Source organism: Anas platyrhynchos, chromosome 7, assembly GCF_047663525.1.
Source record: "Anas platyrhynchos isolate ZD024472 breed Pekin duck chromosome 7, IASCAAS_PekinDuck_T2T, whole genome shotgun sequence".
NCBI lineage: Eukaryota > Metazoa > Chordata > Aves > Anseriformes > Anatidae > Anas > Anas platyrhynchos.
In genome coordinates, this window is record NC_092593.1 from 16,501,237 (window position 1) to 16,524,371 (window position 23,135).

General features: G+C 42.4%; 1 protein-coding gene across 3 annotated transcripts; it reads right to left on the reverse strand.

Moving 5' to 3' along the window:
* On the reverse strand, positions 1-21,907 carry MUC13 (mucin 13, cell surface associated). 3 transcript variants are annotated; one of them, XM_038182356.2, is made up of 17 exons: positions 21,832-21,907; positions 18,947-19,003; positions 17,414-17,461; positions 16,917-16,964; positions 16,062-16,109; positions 15,204-15,254; positions 14,535-14,594; positions 13,799-13,915; positions 12,749-12,855; positions 10,968-11,023; positions 9,416-9,567; positions 7,930-8,055; positions 6,596-6,707; positions 5,443-5,480; positions 3,357-3,444; positions 2,352-2,550; positions 1-1,092 (listed from the first exon to the last, which is right to left on the reverse strand). In XM_038182356.2, the coding sequence occupies exons 1-17, from the start codon at positions 21,890-21,892 to the stop codon at positions 1,045-1,047; spliced, it is 1,416 nt and encodes a 471-aa protein (XP_038038284.2). In that variant the 5' UTR covers positions 21,893-21,907; the 3' UTR covers positions 1-1,044. The 3 variants fall into 3 exon arrangements, with proteins under 3 accessions (XP_038038284.2, XP_038038283.2, XP_038038286.2); XM_038182355.2 differs by having other exon boundaries at positions 13,799-13,918; XM_038182358.2 differs by lacking the exon at positions 16,917-16,964 and having other exon boundaries at positions 13,799-13,918.
* Positions 21,908-23,135: the final 1,228 nt, after the last annotated feature.

Sequence of the window (23,135 nt, forward strand, 5' to 3'; positions counted from 1 at the left end):
TACTGAGAAACAACAATGTTTAATAGGAAAAGTTAATCTAATACAACAAAAGCAAAACACAAAACATAATACAGAATTTAATGATGTTTTAAATGAACATAACCTATAAATATATGTACATTTCTGGGCAATATGTATATTATATATATAAAGAAATGCCAATGACTAGTCAACAGATAATGATATGCACACTCAGAAAAATATGGTAAAATATGGATTTTTTACAGTATCTATTGAGTGTACATAAGTAATGAAAAATAAAGACTCAAGATGATTCCATCAAAACTTACAGAGTGCAAGAGGGAAAAATATAATGGTAATGCTTTCCACAAACAACCAATGTACTTATGCAAAATGGAGAAAAAAAGTGTTTGAAGTTACAGGGTTTTGTTGTTGTATTTGGAAGGAAGGCTGCATAAGCGGTCAGACAGTACAATTGTCTCACACAAGTGTCAGCAGAGATTTGAACCGAATACTTTCAGATGGGAAATACTATGGGGTTGAGTAGGGGAAAAAAGACTGTATCTTATATAGTACAGAGAGTGATAGGTTCTCATGAAGAACAGTTTTGATATTGCTTTGATCTGCCCACAGCTACACAGGTAGCGTTTAGCTGCAATGGAGTGATATAGGCAAAGCTCTGGGAGCTGACATTTATCAATATCACACGTGTTGCAGTGACCATCTTTCACAAGAACAGAATAACAGCAGGATTAAAATCCTGGTATCTTGTCTACACTCACTTTCTCATCAATGCACTGGCCTTCTGAAGGGAGTTTAATGTTTACAGGACGCTTTTAGATTTCGAAATCATCATCTTCTCCCTACCTTCTGCTTAATTTTTATTTTCCTTTATTTCAGAGAGCTATTGCCCACTGTTCTCCTTCAAGTAGAAGCCTTCATTTAGAAAATCTTCAGAGAATCTGGTGTTAAGGACTTTGTCTCTGCTGCTGAAATAACTGCACTGGTAAGAGGCTGTGAAACTCTTTGGTCTGACCCACTGTTGCGGTGGTCATCCATCCTTCTGCCACTCTGGCCACTTAGTTATCTGCGTTGCATCCTAAAGCCCTCGGGCTCCCGTGACATGTCATACTAGAGAGAATTTGGACAAGAAAAGGAAAAAAGAGTTTCTCATGGTCAGAAAGCTTTTTTCTCAGAATAGCTCAGCATGTAACACACTGCACATGGTAGCCCAATAAGCAACACATCAGCCCTCATGGAAAACCAAATGTATTTCACAGACAGATTTTCAACAGGTTTTCATCAACAAAAAGTTGACATCTTTGGAAAGTTAGAAAAGCCAAAATCCACGTGAATATGATCAGTTAACTAACTATATGGATGTTTTTCTTCTTTCAGTTGGCAGCTTTTTAAAAGTTCTTTTTTTAAACATCAGGCTTCTGTGTTGCTTTTATCATGGCATAGGCCTCAATTCTGCAAGACATGTAAGTGTATTGCAATTAAACAAATTGTCTTCAGTAAACAGGGGTAGTTTCTCAGACTGCAAAGGTCTAAGATGTTATTTAAAGAGTTCTGAATGGACAAAGCACTCCCTATTTACTGGATATGTGCAGAACCCAACAAATCACTCATATCACTTCTCAAGTCCCTGCTTCCTTCACAGCTCCCTTGCAGTATACAAGGATAAAACAGTCAGTTTTTCAGAACACACATGCAGCTCATGACACTTTTTTGCTGAACAGGCTCCCCCATGCTACATGAATGCAAAAGCTGTGCTATTTTTTTCATGGCACTTTGCACTTCACCCCTTTTCAGTGCTGTAGGAATTGCAGAGGTTTATTGCTGTGAACTACACATACACAGCTCAGAGAGACGGGGGAGGATGCTGTCTGTCTGTGCAGCTGTGCCAGCTTAAACTGACTGTGAATCTTTCACGAAGCTGCAACTGGGGAGCACCACTGCAGCACTTGTATCAAATTTTAGTGGATACTACAACTATCTTAAAAGAAGCACACGTTGCAATGGCTTGTGATGCTTCCACATGCCCCTGTGCTGAAGGATGTCTGCAGTTGATGTAGAAAAAGGTCCTATCATACAGCAGACCTCTGGGCAGCCAGACTGTTGCATAGACCTTTGCTTTTCACCTATGACACTTGTGACTCAGGAATGACCAATAGGGCTTAAAAAAGGTCTTCATGAGATGTCTGCTGATCTTTGTGTTAGGGAACTTTTTTCAGCTGCAGCTACAGTCCTTTGGCTGTCTTTGTGACACTCCATCCCTTTAGATCAAGGGAGGGAGACAGAGTGGAGTTTAGGTTCCAACAATGTCAGTAGCCCACAACACCACAGTCCAGGAACACAGTTCCCATAGGCCTGTATGAAACACTTACCACATCATCATAATCCCCGTCCAAAAAACGATTCCTGTTTGAGGAACGAGCCTCATACGGGTTTGGCTGATACCCTGGATTTCCATGGCCAGAAGTGGTCTGGACTCTGGGGAAGATCCTGGTCTCACTAGAGGTATCAGGATTGGAATGTCCTGGCTTTATCAAGCTCTTTTTCTCTGGATCTTTACTGTGTTTGGCTCTTCAGAGGAAACAAAACAAAAACAAACAAAAAAAAGAGTTTTTAAAAGATCTTTAAAAGTACCTTACCTATTCAGATGTCCCTCCACCTTATTTTGAATGCTCAGTCCTGTTCTGAAACATGCAATGGATTTTTCTAGCATACATCTTGCAAAATCCCTTGTAATCAGTGGCAGAGTGCAAACTTGGCATCTCTTATCACAGATGGGGATAAGCTGCTAGGAAAGACAGAGGGCAACTTTGACCTCGCAGCTAGATCCTGAACTGAAGGAGTTTCCTTGACCACCACTAGCTCTGACTGACTATTCAGAGGAGGAAACGAGACATCCATTAGGTCCAGTTTAGAAAAGTTGCCTTCTTGCTGGCAGCAAAAGCTTCACAGTCAAATGATGTGTTTGAATTGCCTGTGATCACAAGTCCACATTTCTCACACACTCAGCACTGGCTTGTGCACTGAAGGTGAAGTATGTTCATTATGGCAGGTCTTATGATAGTCTTTACTTGGGCAGCACTTAAAGCAAAGGCAGAGAAGGTGCTTGAATGTTTATTTATTGTATGGACAGAGGGGAGGAGGTTCATCTGTAAACAGGAATTCACCAGTAGACTAGGAATAGTAAGAATTAAAGAGATGCCTGGCTACTGATGGCTACAGAACTTAAATGAACTTGATGGCCCAGGTTCATTTTTGCAACCACAGTTGCAAAAGTGCAACTACTTTTACAGCCCTGTCCCTCTCTAAATTTCTGCTCAGTTCTCTAGTAACACACAGCAATGCACTTTCTATTCAATTGTCAGAAATACTCTTACCTTACTGAAACAACTGAGACTGCTACCACTAAACACAGGATAATGGCTCCAAGAACTGTGCCCACTATTATAAGGATGAGTTCAAAATCTGGAAAAAACAAAGATACAGCAATTCAAAACTCATGGCAAATATTGAAGCTCTTGCTGTTAAAATAAAAAATAAATAAAAATAATAATAAAAAAAACGTTATTCATTCCTAGGCTCCTGATGCTGCTTTAGTCCAACTGTCTGTGTGGACACTGAAAGCTGTAAATTAATGCACTAATTTGCATTAAAGACTCTTCTGGATGGCTATTTTGATTCTAGCACAGGTTTCTAAACCCATGCGCTGAATGGCTTCACATATGGTTGTTCCATTACAACTGGGGAGCAGGAAGGACCAGGAGGATATAGGGGTTGCTTAAGCTAAAATTGCTGCTAACGTGTAGTTATTTGACTCCCACAGGCACACTAGATACTTAGGACAGACTGATTTAGGGTGTCTATTATGTGGCCCTGTGAACACTGAATAAATATTTGATATCTGAACAAATGTCTGGCAAGGAAAATTCAATTTCACTGACCTTGCTGTAGAAACAGGATAACTAAGGGAAGGAAGACCTGGATTCTGCATATCTCCCTTCAAATATGAATGGAATTGCTACTACAACCGACGTATAGCTCTCCATAGCCATAGTAAAGAAAAGACTAAGAATGGTGTCCTGTAGGGCATCATTTCAAGAAAAGGGCAGGATGAGTAAGACAGTCTCTTGCGCTGCCCAACCTTACTGCTTGGGGATCCCAGTCTGAATTTTTAAGTTTACCATTTAATAATTTACTGAATTATTAAATGGTAATTTAATAATTTATATATTTAATATTTAATAATTTAATAATTTACTGAATTATTTACATTTAAAAAACATTTACCATTTACTGAATGCCTACTGTAGACATGCACAACATGAAACCATCAACCAGCAGAGCAATCAAGCAAAATCTTAATCATATTGGGGGCATATATCAAGACACCAGGGAGTATGATTTCTCAGAAGAATGTTACATCAAACGTGTAAAGTATCCTTGATTACTGCTCAGCAACTGTTTACATTATTACACACTAAGTGCCATGTAGAGAAGATGGGGTTATTAATGGAGTTTATTATTAAAGGGTCTCAAATTTGTGCTTAAATTCCCAATGTCTGTGTTGGTTTTGTACATATTTAGTGTTTTCATTTGCTTTAAGAAAAAGGCATTAAGATTTCCAAAGCTTTCCCCCAAAATGCATGTTCCATAGGATGAAAAATATCCTTCCTGCCAGATATTTATACCTGGAAAGCTACTTTGTGCTGCACTACAACCACCATTAGCCAATCTACAAAATTTTAGGCATAGACAACAGAAAATGTTCTGAATTTAAGCATGTGCAAATGCTAGCAGAGATGAAGGATGTCCCCTCCTAATTTATATGACAGTGGAATTTGGAGAGGGTGCACAGAACAGCTGCAAAACAGACTCAGAAGATGGAAAAAGCTTTGGAAAGCCAGTCTGATTAGTTTGTCCCAACAATTACAATTATGGGACAACACAGTTGGACCCATCATCTCTTCACCAGTACAGGATACTAGATATTAAACAGTGCTTGCAAGGTAAAGCACAAACAAGAGCTAGTAGTTGGATATTACAGCAGGAACATTTCAAATGAAAGCAATTCACTGATGTTTTATGAGAGTGAATAATTACAGGGAGTGATTAATTACAGGCGAAACTAATCTATCGGTGGTGCTAAATTCAGCATTGCATATCTTCAGATGAGGACTAAAAGCTTTTCCGCCAAATAACCTGTGTTTGACTAAAAGCTATCAGGCTTAATGCAGAGGTCATTAGAAGAAATGCTACCATCTGTCTGAATGTGAGATTCAAGAATTCGGTCTTTCAGGCAACAGTGGAATTTCACTCATTCTTTTCTAACATCTTCCTGCTATCACTATAGAATGATCACACCTCTAAAGGCTACTACTTGTTATTTTTGTTATCTCAAGCAGGTTAAACATTAATGGGTATTTTTCCATGCTATAATTCAAAATCAGAAATTCTTGTACTTACTGTTCTCACAGTTCTGTCCAGAGTAGCCCACTGGACAGCTACATGAGACAAGAAAGAAAAAAAGGTGAAAAAGAAAGACAATGTCATTCAGCGGATGATCACAAAATAATAGTACATTACCACACTTTATCATACAGTTCTGCAAGATTCGCTCATTACAGGTTTCCTTTTTGATTCTATCTAAATATTAAATTTAGTTTCATTGTTAGAGGAAAACAATCTGAGATTTTCAGGATGATTGGTAAGCTGGGAACTCAAAGTTTCAGGTTCTCAGCCTGCAAAAATGCTAAAAAGGACTAATTTCTTCAAAGAACTAACCTGTGGATCCCTAAAACACTTGTAATTGCAACCTGCTGCTGAAAAATATTCTTCATCAAAAGTTTCAATATAAGGTCTGTAAGGACTGGTTACTCTTTGTCTTCCTCCCATACTAGTTTCTTAAATTTAAAATATATTGACATCATGGTAAGAAGTGATTCCATTCTGTGCAGAGCAGCAGTAACAATAAAAAGTGGTGAATTAGCAGTTTGGGGAAGTAAGGTCCTACTTCTTATCCACAAGAACAGAGCACAACAACCTTCTCAGCTTTACCAGCAAACAACTCTGCTCTGTTCTGAATGTGAGCTGACAGCAATACCCGCAGCGGGAAAACCAAGACAAAATAACATAGGTCTGAAACTTATCAGGGAACAAAGTCCCTCCTAATACCAGAGGAAATTTTCCAGGGATTTGAGGCAACTCTTGCACTACTGCAGGTTGCTTACTGAACACTTCAGCATACAAATTCCTGCAGGTTAGTTACTCTGGAAGAATAGTTTATGTCTATGGGAGTATCCCACAAAATAAGTGTGAGGTAGTTTATCTTCTTCACTGGATCACAGGTGACCTTGGGCCTCCATGACTTTCCTCTGGGGTATTATGAGTGCATACCAACAGCTAATGCCAAGCAGCTAAACCATTGTAACTTGTGACAATGTGTGAATTTGTCTACCTGCTAACCACCTCAGGCACCTCCCTGATTCACATAGCTGCAGGCTGTTCTTTTAGACTGAGGGTGACCCTGTTTTAGATTTATTTTATATATTTTTTTGACACTGTTTTTCTTCCCTAACTACCTACAACATAGGAATGCAGAAAAAAGCTGAGCACTCACCTTACACATTTTTCGCCCTCCTCCTTAAAGTTAGTCATGCAATAGCATTGTGGAACCCCATTTGCTTTGGCACAGTACTTGTTGTTATTTGCAGAACAGTCACTACTGCAATCTATTTTCAGAGGGAAAAATACAGTGAATTGAAGATAGCACCAAAAAAATAAAAAAATATAAAAAAAAACAACAACACAAAAACTTTGTAGAACACCATCCTGGAAACACTTCTATATTCTAATGATACTATAAAACCTGGGATAATTTCCACACACACACTTTTTTTTTTTTTTTTTAATTGAAATGCAAACACACACAACTTTGTTGTGCTTCAAAACAGCAGAATAGTTTTTTTTTTAGGGTTGTATGTATGTCAAACAGAACCTGAAATACAAAAGCACAAAATGAGAAATAAGAGGCCCTTGTTTAAAACATCTGCGTTCACAGTTCAGAACTGGGATCACCTCGGCTTCATCTTGCATAGGCAATCCAATTATCCTACAGTTTGATCTCACAACAGATGATCTATACTGCAAATGATCTAAAACTGGATCGTATTTAGACAGGGTAGGAGCTATAAAGGCCTACACCAGACAGCAACTCATTGGTCTTTATTGTAGCCAGCTTTCATGATTTTATCACGAGAGTTTGTAATATTTGTCGTTTTTCTTAAAATGTCGCATCTTTTCTATAGTGTAAAAAAATTTAGTTTTCATAGCAAGAAAATAGCGTACATCTCAGGTCTCTGGAGAATTGTTAAAATACAAGAAGAGTACTGTGAAAATTCAAAGCAAGCAATCAAATAAAACCTCAACAATTAAACAATTAACAGGTCCAAAAATTCATTAATTACACAAATATTTGTTTAAACATGGGTAATGCAATCCTGGAACTACCAACAAGGGACATAGTTTTAGCAGATCATTGTGGTGAATACTTAGACTTCCAGTTCTGTTTGCATTTCCATAGCTGCCTTCAGGTAGCATGTGGAGTTTATTCCCAAAATATATCCTAGCAGAGAAGGCTGTGATATAAGATTAATTTTGTTCCACTCTTTATCGGTATAGGTTTCAGTTCTTACCAAGAGTTTAACAATGAATTTAAATAGTTGCCCAATCACTGATTTCAGTGATACTTTTCTCAGGCTTTAGTGATTTATTTTACTGGAATAGAATTATGGACGTGTTCAAAGTGAAAGGTAAGAATGTGTCTCTATTGATTGCTTAATATGACATGTGTTTCCTGACTTTTAGAGCTCAGAGCATTTGAGAATTCAAAAAGACTGAGACAGGATGACCAGGTCAGCCTTTCAGGGATAAATAAAGTAGCAAGGTTCTTACCTGAACAAGAACGATCATCCCACTCTGTCTTTGATAAACCGTTTTTGCACTTGCATTCTGGATACTCACTTTCTTGACATTCTGTGGTTGCACTATCACAATCAAAAACAGCACAATGGCTTGTCTCTTTAAAAGAGAAATGGTCAGTAAGCAAACCTGAGTACCAATAGTATCCTTTCATAGAAAGTAGTACAATTGCTGAGTAAGCCATAAACCATTTTATTTAAGCAGTTCTGAATAAAAAATTATGTCTTTTTTTTGAGGGGACATCACCTACTGCAGGCATTTGGACCAGTCCTTTCTTTTCTCTTGCCCATCACCATTTAAGACCCTGTTTCCATTGCATCTTCTGACATTCTGTTTCTCAGCCTCCCGCAACTGCCTCCATATCTTCCTTCCTCCCCACCACCCCCGCCCCAAACCAGTACAGAAAGATGGAAATTCTACCCATAAGTTCATATTCTGAACACTGATTTTCTAGCTCACCCTAAAAAAAAAATAAGAAGAAATATATAAAAATATATATATTTTAAAAATTCCAGCACTATTTCTTTAGTATTTTGTACAACTGAACTGTGAGGGCCAGATCTCATGGAGTTCTGCACAGATTTCAATGTTTATGGGCATGCAGCTCACTGCATGACAAATATCAGTATGATGTTTGCCAAGCAGGTTGTTCTTCAGATCCATGTTCCAATGCTGGCAACAGTTAACAGAGCTCAGTGGGTGGCATACAGTGGAGGAATGGAGGGATGTGATTGCACCAATACTTTGTGAGCTGTCAGGTTTTCTGTTTTCTTCTCATATTTAGGACTAGCACATAGGAAATGTCAAGGCTGAGGTGGATACAGTCATCTTGGAGACCAAACTCAGGCTATAAGCTATGAACTGGATTCTTTTAATTATTAGCTACACCTTTAGCAAAAGCTAATTTCAAAATATGAGCACCTTAAAAAAAAAAAATCCTTACTTTATTACAAAAATGCTCTCCAAGAATTACACTTTTAGTAATTCAGGATTTTACAGGTTTAGCATCGCCTAGCTGAGCATCTAATCAGTGAGGGTTCTTATCAATAAATATGGTCAATTATGGAAGAAAACATCTAAAGAAAGTTTCATCCTCTTTTTCCAGTAAAACACTGGTTTATTCTGAGAAGCAAAATCTATGTCTGCAACTGTTTTGTCCTGTTTTCTCCAGACACTTAACGCTCATCAGATTAAAATCAACATGCCATTGCTTATTTGGGAATAATTATTTTCCATCACTTGCACACACAGGAGGTAGAAAGCTTTAGTAAGACAAAAAAGCCCAGCACTGAATGTTTGATTCCTCAAACTCATGTTTGATCGAACACTCAGCTCCTTAAAATCAACAAGGTTTATGCTCTAATGGGCTTTGCTGCATACAGAAGTGTTCTAATCAACTTTGAAGATAGGAACCTCTGCTTCTATTGATTATTTACTTCAACAGTAAGTGATTACGTACTGCTGTAGAGATACGTGGAGTTGGACCTTTTTGCTTCTGCCATTATTAGATTAGTAACTGTTTCGGTGGTTTCATTTGTGTTTTCGTCAAATATGTTCATCACTGTTATGCTCACTCCAGAATTTTCACTTCTGGTGTTTCCTGTAGTAACTCTGAGAAATACAGATGATAGCATCATTTTAACATCTCAAATAACCCATATAGGTAAAAAGCTAGATGCAAAGACAGCAGAAGATTTCTTCCAAACTTCCCCCTCCCCCCTAACTTCTTTCATCCCACAACGTAGGTAGTTGCTAAGGCACCTGAAAATGAGTTCAAGGCTTACTCACGAATCCAGTAATAGCCATCGTCTTTTACATACAAACGTATTGGCATGAAAGTGCTATGAAACTATTGTTTTTTTTTGTTTTTGTTTTTTTTTTTTTTACTGGGCTAGCTTCAAACCTGTTGCAGTGTGGAAGATCTAATCCACCAGATCCCAATTTTTCATAGTCTTATCAGCCTGGGCTGTCATTGAAGACTGACTTGGAGAGCCCACCCTGAAGCACGGTGAGGACAATTCGGGGTATGGCCACAATGAAGTCAGAAGGGTCTGTTCACACTATATTTATGATAACTTCACATTAGCTGGATTGGGTTCAGCTGGATAGCGATCTCCTTGGCATGAGGTGCAGCGCAGCAGTGACTACTGCCCTATTCTTCAGCTTGAACTTCATAGTGCTTGGACATGCACACAAATACCTTTAAATGGCAGATTGCTGTAGTGCCTTAAAAAGTTACTGTGCCCCATGTGTTTGTCACAACCCCTCTGATGGAAGTTACTGCCCTCACAACTCTTCTAGAACAACAGTCTGCTTAACTGATCAAGCCACAGGATTAGCTGAAAGGGTTTACACTGCTCCATGTGCTATCAAGCCAGATTTTGCTTGATGTGGTTAGGGAGTGTGTGCAGAGAAGATGGCAAAGCTCTCGAACAGTAATCTGTAACAGATGGGGATGGGAAGAGAAGGACATGTTGCAGTGTCCACCTACACCAGCAAAGGACCTATGCCCACAGCCCATTCAATAACCTTTTTGTTCAGCCTGCCATCAGGGAAGACTGGCAAATACGGAAAGAAATGCAGTGGGCTTCTGTAGTGAGGCCATTTCTGAAATTAAATTGGGACTCCAAGTTGGACATATTCATTGGAACTTCAGTGTTAACTGTTACATTTTCAGAGGCATATCAGCCATCACAGGAACAAACTGCCTAGTCATTGGCACGGTGCTGTATCCTACATGGTGATAAAAGTGGGAGATCCACTGTAGAGCTGTCACAGCCTGCCCACTTCACAGACCTATCGGAAATCTATAGATACAGAGCAAAAATGGAGCAGGGATTTTTAAAATAGCAAATGAATGGCCTGATTTAACAACAGTAATACTGAACTGAATTCATCCCATATTCTTTCTTGAACTGAAGACTCCACAGGAAACAGATTAAAAAGAGGTCTGTGGGAAGCACACAAAGCAAGCTTCACACACAGTGGAAAAAACAAACTGGCAAACTTACTGAACTTTCACGATGACAGTCTGTTTGTAGTCTGTTAAGTTAAATGCTGCCTTAAACTGTAAAAGATAAATGAATTGGAGTTAAAGCCAAGCAGAAACATAGACCATAATCCCATGAAGCACCGATTCTTCAGCTGTGAATTTTTGACCCTGAACACATTACCATGGGCACAAATAAACCAATCAGTCACATCAGCCATGCAAGATACTGCAGAAGAGGAGCTGTGGGGTGATGCTGCAAAACAGGAAGTAGAGGAGAGCAGTGGATGAATGGAGAGACATGAGTTGCATGAATGGCAAGCAGTGCATTTGGGCAGGCTGGATGGACAGCTACAGACACTGCCTTGCAGACTTACCACTTAGAAGGAAGTCTGCAGTATCAACCTACATAGATGCAGAGAGAAAAGGGAGAAATAGACATCCTTACAGATGGCGCATGTCACTAACATGCAATCAAGTGGGATCATCAGGGGCTGATCTTGTGGGGAGAAACACAGCACTGATAAAAGTACAAGGGGATGGATGGGGTCAGTAGAAAAGTCACTGCTCTCCCTCACACTGTGTGAAGCAGGGAACAACTAGTGGAGGCAGCCAACTGCCACATACACAGGAGGCACCATAAGAAAAGGAAAAAGTGCCTAAGACAGCTGAAATGAAAGATCAACTATCCTTCTTTATAATAAAATGAAAATTGTTTTATGTTATTTTCACTTTTTATAGTATTACATATCTATTCTAGTGCTTCATGTCATGTAGCCATGACATGAAAAAATGTCGGACCAAAAAAATGAGCAGACTGTTTTTTTTTTTTTTTAACATTCTGAAGGGACAACTTTTGGTTACTCCCTGCTAAGAATTTCACAGGAAGCAATATAATAACACAAAGAATTTGTAAGCCATGTGTGATGACTTCTGATTAATATTTCATTAATATTTCATATTATCTGATTGGGTCTCTGGCAGAGGTGCAGACCTCTTCTTCCTTCCTTTTTTTGGGGCTAAGTGGTCCTTTGGAACCCTTGGAACCTTGTGGGTCCCTTCCAACTCAGATATTCTACAGTTCTCTGATTCCTTACTTCCAGAAAAATGACCTAAGCGAATCCCCTGGTTTGCTTACAGAGCAGTGTGAATTAAACATTTTATCTTACTTCTACATGAAGTCCATTACAAGACTTTATCCATAATCACAGAATGCTCAACATGTGTAATATCCATTTCATTGATATAATTAAAATATGGATACTGGTATGCTTATGGAAGAGACGTTATTTAGGTATTTAGACACAGCTAGACAGTCATTTTGAAAAGTTTGTGCTTTGTGGAAAGGATAGGGAAAGGATAGGGAAAAGATAGGGAAAGGATAGAAGTTTTTTTTTTTGTTTTTATTCAACTGCTGAGTATTACTGAGTCCTCAGAAAACAGTAGAGATCAGAAACTAAATGTTTTGGAAAACTTTGCTTCACCCAATGGTTTATGGAGAGAGAATGGTGCTTTCACATACAGAGCAATCTGAGGACTTCCCAGAACACTGGGAATTGCCAATATTGCTTTATCTCAGGTGCAACCCTTCCTTCAGCAAGAGCCATACATGTAGTCATCTGAGGGCAAAATTCAATTCTTTAATGAATAGATCTAAGTGAGTGTGAAGTATTCTCTGAAAGTGGATTTCCTAACTGAAACTATCTTAGGCTATACCTTAAAGGCAGCACGTATCCCCTCTGTCTGCATCACATTCAGTAAAGCATTAAATATGCAGGAAAGTTTAAAAATAAAGTCACTCACAAAAGCTGTTAAATTTTCGGACATCTGTTGATACAGTGAGGAATTTACAGTTTCAATATCCTTAGGGTAAGTTCCTGCCAGTGTAATGGTCCCTGGGAATATTTTCCCTGCAATGAAAACAGAGGTTATTAATTTATTAGAAACCATTCAAGAAATTTGGGTTTTACCTTAGGGTTCTCCAGCCTTCAGAGATGAGGAAATACAGCACAAAAAAACAATCTTTACTATTTTTCATATATCCATGGAGGATTTGGTATGGAGCAAATGTCTGCTCAATCAGTTCAGCAGCAATGGGGTGCATACTCTGGCTACCTGAGAAGCAGGCAGGATCCTGGTCTCAATTAAACTGGCCAGACTGTGAAATTGAATGACATTAACTATAAGCATGATCCAAAGCTAACAAAAGACTCCATCTGAGGTGTTACAGAATTTAGTGATATACATCAAAGACTAAATCTGCAGTCACAGCCACTAAGCAGCTAACATGGTTCACCATATCTAAAAAAAAATTTGGTGTCTACCTGTTTGCTTCGACTCACACATAAATTTGGTAGTCCTACCTGCTGGCACTTAAATAACAAGCCCCATTTGCTCCCATGCTTGTCCTTCAACAGCATCTCAGAGGTGCATTTCAACAGGACTTTGATGAAAGATTAGCAAGAGGGAAAATCAAGGCAAATATTCTGTCTTTATAGGCTTGGGCTTTTATAAATCTTGGCCATAAATATAATGTCAAGCTTACACTTGCATTACTTTCCTGGTTTTCACACATTTTGATCTCCAGCATGCCTGACACTCAGGGAATTCACCTTCTTTTCTTATCACATTACTGTTACTGTTTTGTGAGATAACAATCTAGGTCATTGTAGAAGTGGCTGTCTGCAAAACAAGGCATTATTCACCAGCTATTTTCCCAGACTGATTATGTTTTCAATTATAACATGAGAACCAGGCATGTGGGAAGAAAACTCCACTTGAGCAGTTATCTATGAAGCACCTAAAATATAGATTGCAGTTATCTTAAATATAGATTGCTGTCCTGCAACTCACCTGGATAACAAGTACTGCTGTCGTAGTAGAATCCATAGGGGCACTCGCAGACATAGTCGGAATGCAGAGAAATACATTTAGCCGAATTTGTTCCGCAAGGATTTGGTTTGCATGGATCTGCTGATACAAAGATGAAAGATGTTGATGTCAAGATTTCTATGAAATTGCAATAGTCAAGCTTCATTACATTCCCATGAGAAGAGCATATTCCCCCGAGCTCAGGAACACAGACTGGACACAGCTGGTCCAGTTATGCACACAACCTAGACTCCCTGCAGGAATGCTACCTCCACTTGAGCAAGGAAGATCTGCAGAGGTGATTCCAACTGTTGGAAAGAGGTGATGTTGAGGACACCCACCAGCTTCTGGATGCACTATTCATGACAGTCTGCTCTGTGGCAGTCCTTTGGTGAAACTGTGAAGCAGCAACTATTAATACATGGGAAGGATGTGTGAAATAGATGGGGGTCTTTGAGTCTAATTATGAGGTCTGAGTCCCTACTCGGAAAGGGACCAGTTTTGTGAACTCCTCCCCAGCACTTCTCCCTTGCAGCAAAGATCAGCCAGGAAGGAGAAGGTGTCAGGAGAGGAGATTCAGCCTTGTCCTTGGGTTCTGTGACACCTCCTCTACAGAAACTCGGGCAAGGCTGGGCAAAAGAAAAGGCCATCCCCAATGGGAATGAGTAACCCCAGAGTGTCCGTATGAGGGCTGATTTGAGGGATTTTTCATCCTTACCTGATGATGGTTTTGTTGGAGTTGTAGCAGCAGGTGTCACAGTTGTTGTAGTTATGTTTCCTGATGAAGGAAAACCAAAAGACATTGTAGTGCTACTTCATGGTGTGTGGAGGAAAGGTCTTAGGGAACTCTTGTGTGTGCAGAAGAACCTCTGAGCAGATAAGAAGGAGAGGTGTGTGGGGTTCAGTGGGGGGATGTGTGGCAGCATTAAATCCACCTCGCTAAGGCGGCTCTGCACAGATGACTCTGACTGCCAGAGCAGGTCAAGGGCACCCAGCAGTCCCTGAACTCATTACCCACAATAGCCTCCTTGGCAGCACTTTGGGGAAACTGTGAAGCAGCAACTGTTTCTGCATGGCAAGGATGTGTGAAATAGATGGGGGTCCTCACGTCTGATCCAGGAGGCAGAGAGCCTCACCAGGAGAGGACCAGGTTGTGAACTCCTCCCCAGAACTCTTCCCTCACAGCAAAGGCCAGCCAGGAAAGAGAAGGAAGTCAGGAGAGGAGATTCAGCTTTGTCCTGGGGCTCTGTGACTCCTCCCCCAGATAAACTAAGGGTAGAGCAGGCAGGGGAATACACCACTGACTGTCAGGGCTCTGGAGCTCCATGGACGGAGTAACTCCCAAGTGTCTTCCTAAGAGGCAGCCTGAGGGATTTTTCATCCTTACCTTCTGTTTCATTTGTTGTAGAGTTAGCAGTAGGTGTCACGCTTGTTGTCTCTGTTGAAGGGAAAACAAAAGATATTGTAGTGCTACTTCACGGTGTGTGGAGGAGAGGTCTTGGGGAACTGCTGCATGTGCAGAACAACCTCTGGGCAGATTAGGAGGAGAGCTGTGTGGGGTACAGCGGGCCATCCCACCCCCCCTCACGGACAGTGCTGCCTGTGGGCTGTCCCAGGCCCTGATGACCCTGTGACGTGTCCGTGACTTCTCTCTCTACAGTTCCTGGTCTTGAGCACATTTCCCACAAGGAGAGTGCATTTGCCCCAGCTTAGCTGCACTTATGGGACACAGGCAGCTCTTCTTCCAGCAGACATGTGTCTCTCAGTGGGAACAGAAAAGTTCCATCTGCCTTACCCAGGCAGCTCTGCACAGGTGACTTCCGCTGCCAGGGTAGATCAAGGGCACACAACAATTCCTTAGCACACTACCCATTGTGGCCTGCTCTGTGGCAGCCTTTTGGGGAAACTGTGAAGCAGCAACTGTTTCTGCATGGCAAGGATGTATGAAATAGATGGGGGTCCTCACGTCTGATCCAGGAGGCTGAGAGCCTCACCAGGAGAGGACCAGGTTGTGAACTCCTCCCCAGCACTCCTCCTGCACAGCAAAGGCCAGCCAGGAAGGAGAAGGAAGTCAGGAGAGGAGACTCAGCTTTGTCCTGGGGCTCTGTGACTCCTCCCCCAGATAAACTAAGGGTAGAGCAGGCAGGGGAATACACCACTGACTGTCAGGGCTCTGGAGCTCCATGGACGGAGTAACTCCCAAGTGTCTTCCTAAGAGGCAGCCTGAGGGATTTTTCATCCTTACCTTCTGTTTCATTTGTTGTAGAGCTAGCAGTAGGTGTCACGCTTGTCTCTGTTGAAGGGAAAACAAAAGATATTGTAGTGCTACTTCACGGTGTGTGGAGGAGAGGTCTTGGGGAACTGCTGCATGTGCAGAACAACCTCTGGGCAGATTAGGAGGAGAGCTGTGTAGGGTACAGTGGGCCATCCCACCCACCCTCATGGACAGTGCTGCCTGTGAGCTGTCCCAGGCCCTGATGACCCTGTGATGTGTCCGTGACTTCTCTCTCTGCAGTTCCTGGTCTTGAGCACATTTCCCACAAGGAGAGTGCATTTGCCCCAGCTTAGCTGCACTTATGGGACACAGGCAGCTCTTTTTCCAGCAGACATGTGTCTCTCAGTGGGAACAGAAAAGTTCCATCTGCCTTACCCAGGCAGCTCTGCACAGGTGACTCCCGCTGCCAGGGTAGATCAAGGGCACACAACAATTCCTTAGCACACTACCCATTGTGGCCTGCTCTGTGGCAGTCTTTTGGGGAAACGGTGAAGCAGCAACTGTTTCTGCATGGCAAGGATGTGTGAAATAGATGGGGATCCTCACGTCTGATCCAGGAGGCTGAGAGCCTCACCAGGAGAGGACCAGGTTGTGAACTCCTCCCCAGCACTCCTCCTGCACAGCAAAGGCCAGCCAGGAAGGAGAACGAAGTCAGGAGAGGAGACTCAGCTTTGTCCTGGGGCTCTGTGACTCCTCCCCCAGATAAACTAAGGGTAGAGCAGGCAGGGGAATACACCACTGACTGTCAGGGCTCTGGAGCTCCATGGACGGAGTAACTCCCAAGTGTCTTCCTAAGAGGCAGCCTGAGGGATTTTTCATCCTTACCTTCTGTTTCATTTGTTGTAGAGCTAGCAGTAGGTGTCACGCTTGTCTCTGTTGAAGGGAAAACAAAAGATATTGTAGTGCTACTTCACGGTGTGTGGAGGAGAGGTCTTGGGGAACTGCTGCATGTGCAGAACAACCTCTGGGCAGATTAGGAGGAGAGCTGTGTGGGGTACAGCGGGCCATCCCACCCCCCCTCACGGACAGTGCTGCCTGTGGGCTGTCCCAGGCCCTGATGACCCTGTGACGTGTCCGTGACTTCTCTCTCTGCAGTTCCTGGTCTTGAGCACATTTCCCACAAGGAGAGTGCATTTGCCCCAGCTTAGCTGCACTTATGGGACACAGGCAGCTCTTGGAGGAGCAACTCCTCCTCCAAGAGAAACTAAGGGTAAACTAGGCAGGGGAATACACCACTGCCTATCAGGGCTCTGGGGCTCCATGCAGCAAGTAACCCTAATGTGTCCTCCTAAGGGGCACCCTGAGGGATATTTCATCCTTACCTTCTGTTGGAGTTGTAGCAGGAGATGACACATTTGTATCTGTGGTTCCTGATGAAGGGAAAACAAAAGGCATTGTAGTGCTATTTCATAGTTTGTGGTGGAACAACTGTGTGTGCAGAACAACCTCTGGGCAGCTAAGGAGGAGAGCTGCATGGGGCACAGAGGGCCATCCCAGGGCAGCCATGCCCTGCCTCTGGGCTCTCCCAGACCCTGATGACTCCATAGCATGAGATGTCCTTGTATCCTCTCCCCACAATCCCTGGTCTTGAGCACATTCACCACAAGAGCAGTGCCTTTGCCCCAGTTCAGCTCCATCGGTGCCAGCTACCAGAAAAGGATGAAAGCAGCCACCAGCCAATAAAGGCACCCACCATCATGGCCTGCTCTGCAGCCACCCTTTTGGGGAAACTGTGGAGCTGCATCTCTGTCCATATGGCAAGGATGTCTGAAATAGATGTGGGCCTTGGAGCATAATCAGGGAGGCCAAGCCCCCATTTCCATCCCTGATCATGCTCTAAAGAGCTACAGCAGCAACTCCCTGCAGAGTCTGATCAGAACTTGCCCTAGCTACCAGGTCTAGAGGGATCCTCTTGCATCCAGGACAGGTCTGGGAGGAAAAGGCAACAAGCAGGAAAAGATCAGCCTCTTCAAATTGTGCCCAACACTTCCCCTTGCAGCAATGGCGGGAAAGGGAAGAGAAGGGAAGCAGGAGAGGAGAGTCAGTCTTTGTCTTGAGGCTCTGCTACACCCCCACCAGCACAGAAACCCAGGCAGGGGAATACACCACTCCCTGGAGTAGAGGGGGGCTCTGGAGATCCATCGACTGAATAGCCCCAACGTGTCCTCATAAGGGGGAGGCTGAGAAACAACCTACTGTTGTTTCTGTTGCATAGCTAGCAGTAGGTGTCACAGTTGCTGTAGTTGTGTTTTCTGATGAAGGAAAAACAAAAGACATTGTAGTGCTACTTCATGGTGTGTGGAGGAGAGTTCCAGGGAAGCAGTTTGTGCAGAATTACCTCTGCATATGTAAGGAGGGGAGATATGGGGTGTCCAGTGGGTGAACCTGTGGCAGCCTTCCCTCCACCTGGCTAAAGCAGCTCTGCACAGGTGACTCCCACTGCCAGATCAAGGGCACCCAACATACCCTGAACACACCACCCATCGTCGCCTGCTCTGTGGCAGTCTTTTGGGGAAACGGTGAAGCAGCAACTGTTTCTGCATGGCAAGAATATATGAAATAGATGGGGATCCTCACGTCTGATCCAGGAGGCAGAGAGCCTCACCAGGAGAGGACCAGGTTGTGAACTCCTCCCCAGCACTCCTCCTGCACAGCAAAGGCCAGCCAGGAAGAAGAAGGAAGTCAGGAGAGGAGATTCAGCCTTGTCCTGGGGCTCTGTGACTCCTCCCCCAGATAAACTAAGGGTAGACCAGGCAGGGGAATACACCACTGCCTATCAGGGCTCAGGGGCTCCATGCAGTGAGTAACCCCACTGTGTCCTCCTAGGGGCACCCTGAGGGATTTTTCATCCTTACCTTCTGTTGGAGTTGTTGGAGTTGTACTTGCAGATGACACAGTTGTATCTGTGGTTCCTGATGAAGGAAAAACAAAAGACGCTGTAGTGCTACTTCATGGTGTGTGGAGGAGAGGTCTTAGGGAACTCTTGTGTGTGTGGAACAACCTCTGGGCAGTTTAGGAGGGGAGCTGAGTGGTGTCCACTGGGCCACCACAGGGCAGCTTTGCCCTGCCTCTGGGCTGTCCAGGCCCTGATGACTCTGTAGGGTGATGTGTTTTTGGCTTCTCTTTAAAAACCTTTCTTGAGCACATTTTCCACAAGGGAAGTACATCTCCCCCCCCCCCCCCGCTCAGCTGTACTTCCCAGCCACAGACAGTTCTGTTGCCAGCAGACATGTGTCTCCCAGTGGGAAAGTTCCCTCTGCCTCTGATTTTTCATTATTCTTTTTCTTCCTCATTATAGTTCTTTCTGAATGAGAAGAAATCTGGCTGATTCTAGGAACAGTTGAAGAAAAAGAAGTTTCCTCCAGTTTGGTTTCAGCATTACCTGTTACTGTGTTAACTCTCAACTCTTTTGTCTAATTATATTTAGAATATTGTCTTTATTGTGCTTTTTTGATTTGTTTGTTTGCTTTTTTTTTATTTAAAAAGTACCATTCTTAACTTTTGTTATAAAGATGTAAAAGTTTTTTGGGTGTTCGGGGTTTGCGTGTTTCATTTGTGTGCGAAGTAAAGAAAGCAACTAATAACACAGGCTTGCTGTTAAATTCATTATACTGATAAACAGCCAGTTTGGATCACATGATATAACTTCAATCTGAGGTATTTAATTATTATGAGTTAGGAATAAATGTATTTAATCTCAGTTAATGCTGATGCAATCATAATCTAATCTAAACTATAAACAACACAGATGCAATCATAATCTAATCTAAACTATAAACAACACAGATGGAAGGCTAACGTTGTGGCTAACACCCTTGGCACTAGCATACTCTTACAGCTGGTATATTAAATAAAATACTGCAAATGACTCTAAAATCTCCCCCCCCCCCAAATAAATAAATAAATAAATAAATAAATAAATAAGGCACCTCCCTTCAAGAACTTTTACAGGCCTTCAAAAATCCCAAACAGAAGAAAATTTAATAGACTTTGTTCTTCTGATCAATAAAGCTGATTTGGAAATGCATGTCAAAAAGACAAGGCCTAAGGTAATCCATTAGTCTCCTCAGGGTGGAGAGGAAACGCCAGAAACTGTGCCAGTTCTCTGCCAAGCCTTCTGCCTTCACTTGTCCCTGAGTCCCGTAGGCTGCAATCAGCTCCCTGGTCAACATGAAGAAATGCACATTTTGGCTGTAATCGTGATAGTATCTATGAGTCTGCTGGCCACAAGCTGTGGGTTTGGTGCCTTGTTCTAGATTGCCTTCTCAAACTCAATGTTACAGCCTTAATGTCATGCAGAGCTAGTCCTTGGCCTACAACATCTGTTAGCCCTATACAGACTCTGGCTAACAGCTCTCCAGGAGTACCTTTGGACTCAGGAAGAATCACATCTGTGGTGACTGCAGTGCGCATGAGCTACCATTGGGCTTGTTGAAGGTAAACTGAGCAAAGGTGGCTCTTTTATGGCCATATTTGCCCAGACCCAACCTTCCACGCAAGGAAACAGGATGTATAATAGATGTTTACCATGGAGATAAAGTAATGGATCTTAAGATGCAGGCTATGGAACAACAGACATCTGACTGCTGAGCAGAGCAGGGAGTTTGTAAGTACTCTGCAAATGGACACATCATACAAAGCTTTTACAATGTTTGCTCAGAATGAAAAAGGTTTCTGGTCAGGGCTGACCTAATGCAAAATCTGCTCAAGTCAGTGAAAGCCTCCTCTCGCTTCCAGTACTTCTTGGGTCAAGATTTTTCACATCTTGCTGTTATCCAGAAACAGAAAACCAGACAACTGACAGTCATGAAGATTTCTACACTTATAATTTATGGTTAAAAATCAGTCTGTAGCATGTTGTAGATGTTGCTGTAAATACTTATGTTCACTCACAGTACTCAGTGGAGACTCACTACCATCTGTCACCGTCTGAAACAAGCTTGATAGCATCAGTGAAGGTCTTAGTTTAGCTCATATCGCTTTAAAGTACCTGGGCTTTCCTCTCACAGGTTCAAATTGCCACAAAACTCTTCATATAACTAACTTAACTAATTAACCTTAACTAATTAACCTAACTAACCTTAACTAATTCTAACTCCTCTGCTGCCCTGGAACTGTCACTGAATACCAGGGACAGGCAAGTTCAGGCTGATGCTCTGACCTACAACCACCAAAATTGTCACAATGCTAGAAAAACTATTAAGAGATTTAAGGAATGACACACACCCTTGCATTTGAATAGACTATAGTGCAGCCCTCTGCGATCTGAGTTGGTGAAGTTCCAATTAATTAGTTTTAATCGAAGGGGAACAAATGCTCAGTGAGCCAGCTCAGGCAGTACTGCTTTCCAGACTGCTTGTTTAAGGAGATTCCATTCGGAAGGCCAGCGGCAGCACTCCTTTTCCCTGGGTGCTGGGGTAGAACACTCATCTTTTGTTATGACTGTAACAGAGGTTGAATTACCTGGGTTTAGTCTACAGGTTCTGAAAACTGCTCTTGGAACAGGCTAAATTAGGTTAATCACAAGCACCAGCGCTTTTTCATTGTTCTGTGAACAACGAAAACTGTTTTCCCGCAGTAACATTTTTCATCACTAATTAATCAAAATCTAGACGTCCTGAATTGTGTTTGGCCACCGACCTTCAGTCTCTCAACAGCTGCTAAAAGCACTAAGCAATCCATTCACTGTAACAGAATAGCTTCCCCAACAAATCCCAAAGCAGAAGATAGTGTTTCTTACCGTTTGAAAGGCTCAGCGCCGGTCTGAGCAGCAACACAGTGAAGAATACACAGAATCTCATTGCTGCTTCTGTTGCCGCTGCTACTCGCCGTTAAACTTGAGAGAAAGTGCTTTTCTCTTCTAGCGGCAGCTCATTTAAGGTCTCAGCCACAGGTAGAGTTCAGCCCTGAGCTGACGTCATGGTGGCAAGTGGCAAATGACAGATCCAAGCTGTTTTTTCTCTTCCTCCTCTGTCTGGGAGGAGGTTTCTGGATCTGCAATATTCTTCCTGTAAGCCATAAACACTTGAGACCTGTTGACACAAGGAAGTTATCGCTAAATAATTTGACCTGTGAACTGACAGGACACTAGCTCGCCCCTGCCAGCTCTATGTACAGACGCTTTCAGTGCAAGTTAAGTGGAGGTTGCAGTATCGTCTGTTCTTAAAGTGGAAGAAGCTATCTTATACCAAAGCATGATAAGGATGCAGTTAGAGTACTTGGGACATACACACACACCCTTTGCAATAAATTACCAGAATAGATGAGCTCTATGCCTCAGACCCCCAACTTCTCTGTCCTTAAAAGCAAAAGTTTACACCAAAGCACTTCTTATTGCTCAGCAGGGTAAAAAGTAACAGAAAATACCTGCATCTTGGATGCTAAAGAAACCAAATTCTCCTTGGTCATTGTGGCAATGATTATTGCTGTTCTGTTTGCCTACGTGGGAACCTGCAGCAGATCCGGAAATGGGAAATAGTGCAGAGTGCCATGGAGTAAGTAACACAGCCATGCCACAAGGAAAACTTGTGGGATAGAGAGACTTTTTGAAACTGCATCTCAGGAAGCCTCTGAAAATTTCTACGTAGAGACCAAGATGGGAAAAAAGGCCTCTGCACAGGATCTGTTTCTCCCAAACCCTCTTTTTCTCACCTGCCTCACCTACCCAAGCTCTCTAGCTGAATAGTGCATTTATTCTAGTTTATGCGCTAGTAAAATGCACTTTTTCAGATCAGCAGACATCCCATGATGGTTTCCAGTTCCTCCTTTTCAAGCAAAGGTGCCATTTCTCTTGCTTTGAAGGTACGGCTGACCCCGGATCCTGCCACAGCTACCAGTAAAGCCCTTCTGAGAAATAAGCACAGGCTATCCTGTCATTCTCAGCCATAGACAAAAAGGGTGAGCAACCCGTTGGTGTTTCCCCCTGCAAAGCCACCTCAGGAATCTGTGGAGTTGCTCTCCTCTGGTAAGCACCCCAGCCAGCAACATTAGCAGGTTGTGAACAATTTCCAAATGCAAAATGATAGCTTTGCATGTGGAAGGCTT

Bases quoted from the DNA above. Each gene is read 5' to 3' on its own strand.
- MUC13 (XM_038182355.2), bottom strand. From the start codon at position 21,892: ATGAGATTCTGTGTATTCTTCACTGTGTTGCTGCTCAGACCGGCGCTG. The intron at 14,595-15,203 runs GTAAGGATGAAA...TTCCTTCATCAG, and splicing joins TACAACAAATGAAACAGAAG to GAAACATAACTACAACAACT. The intron at 6,708-7,929 runs GTAAGAACCTTG...CTCTGAAAATAG, and splicing joins GGATGATCGTTCTTGTTCAG to ATTGCAGTAGTGACTGTTCT.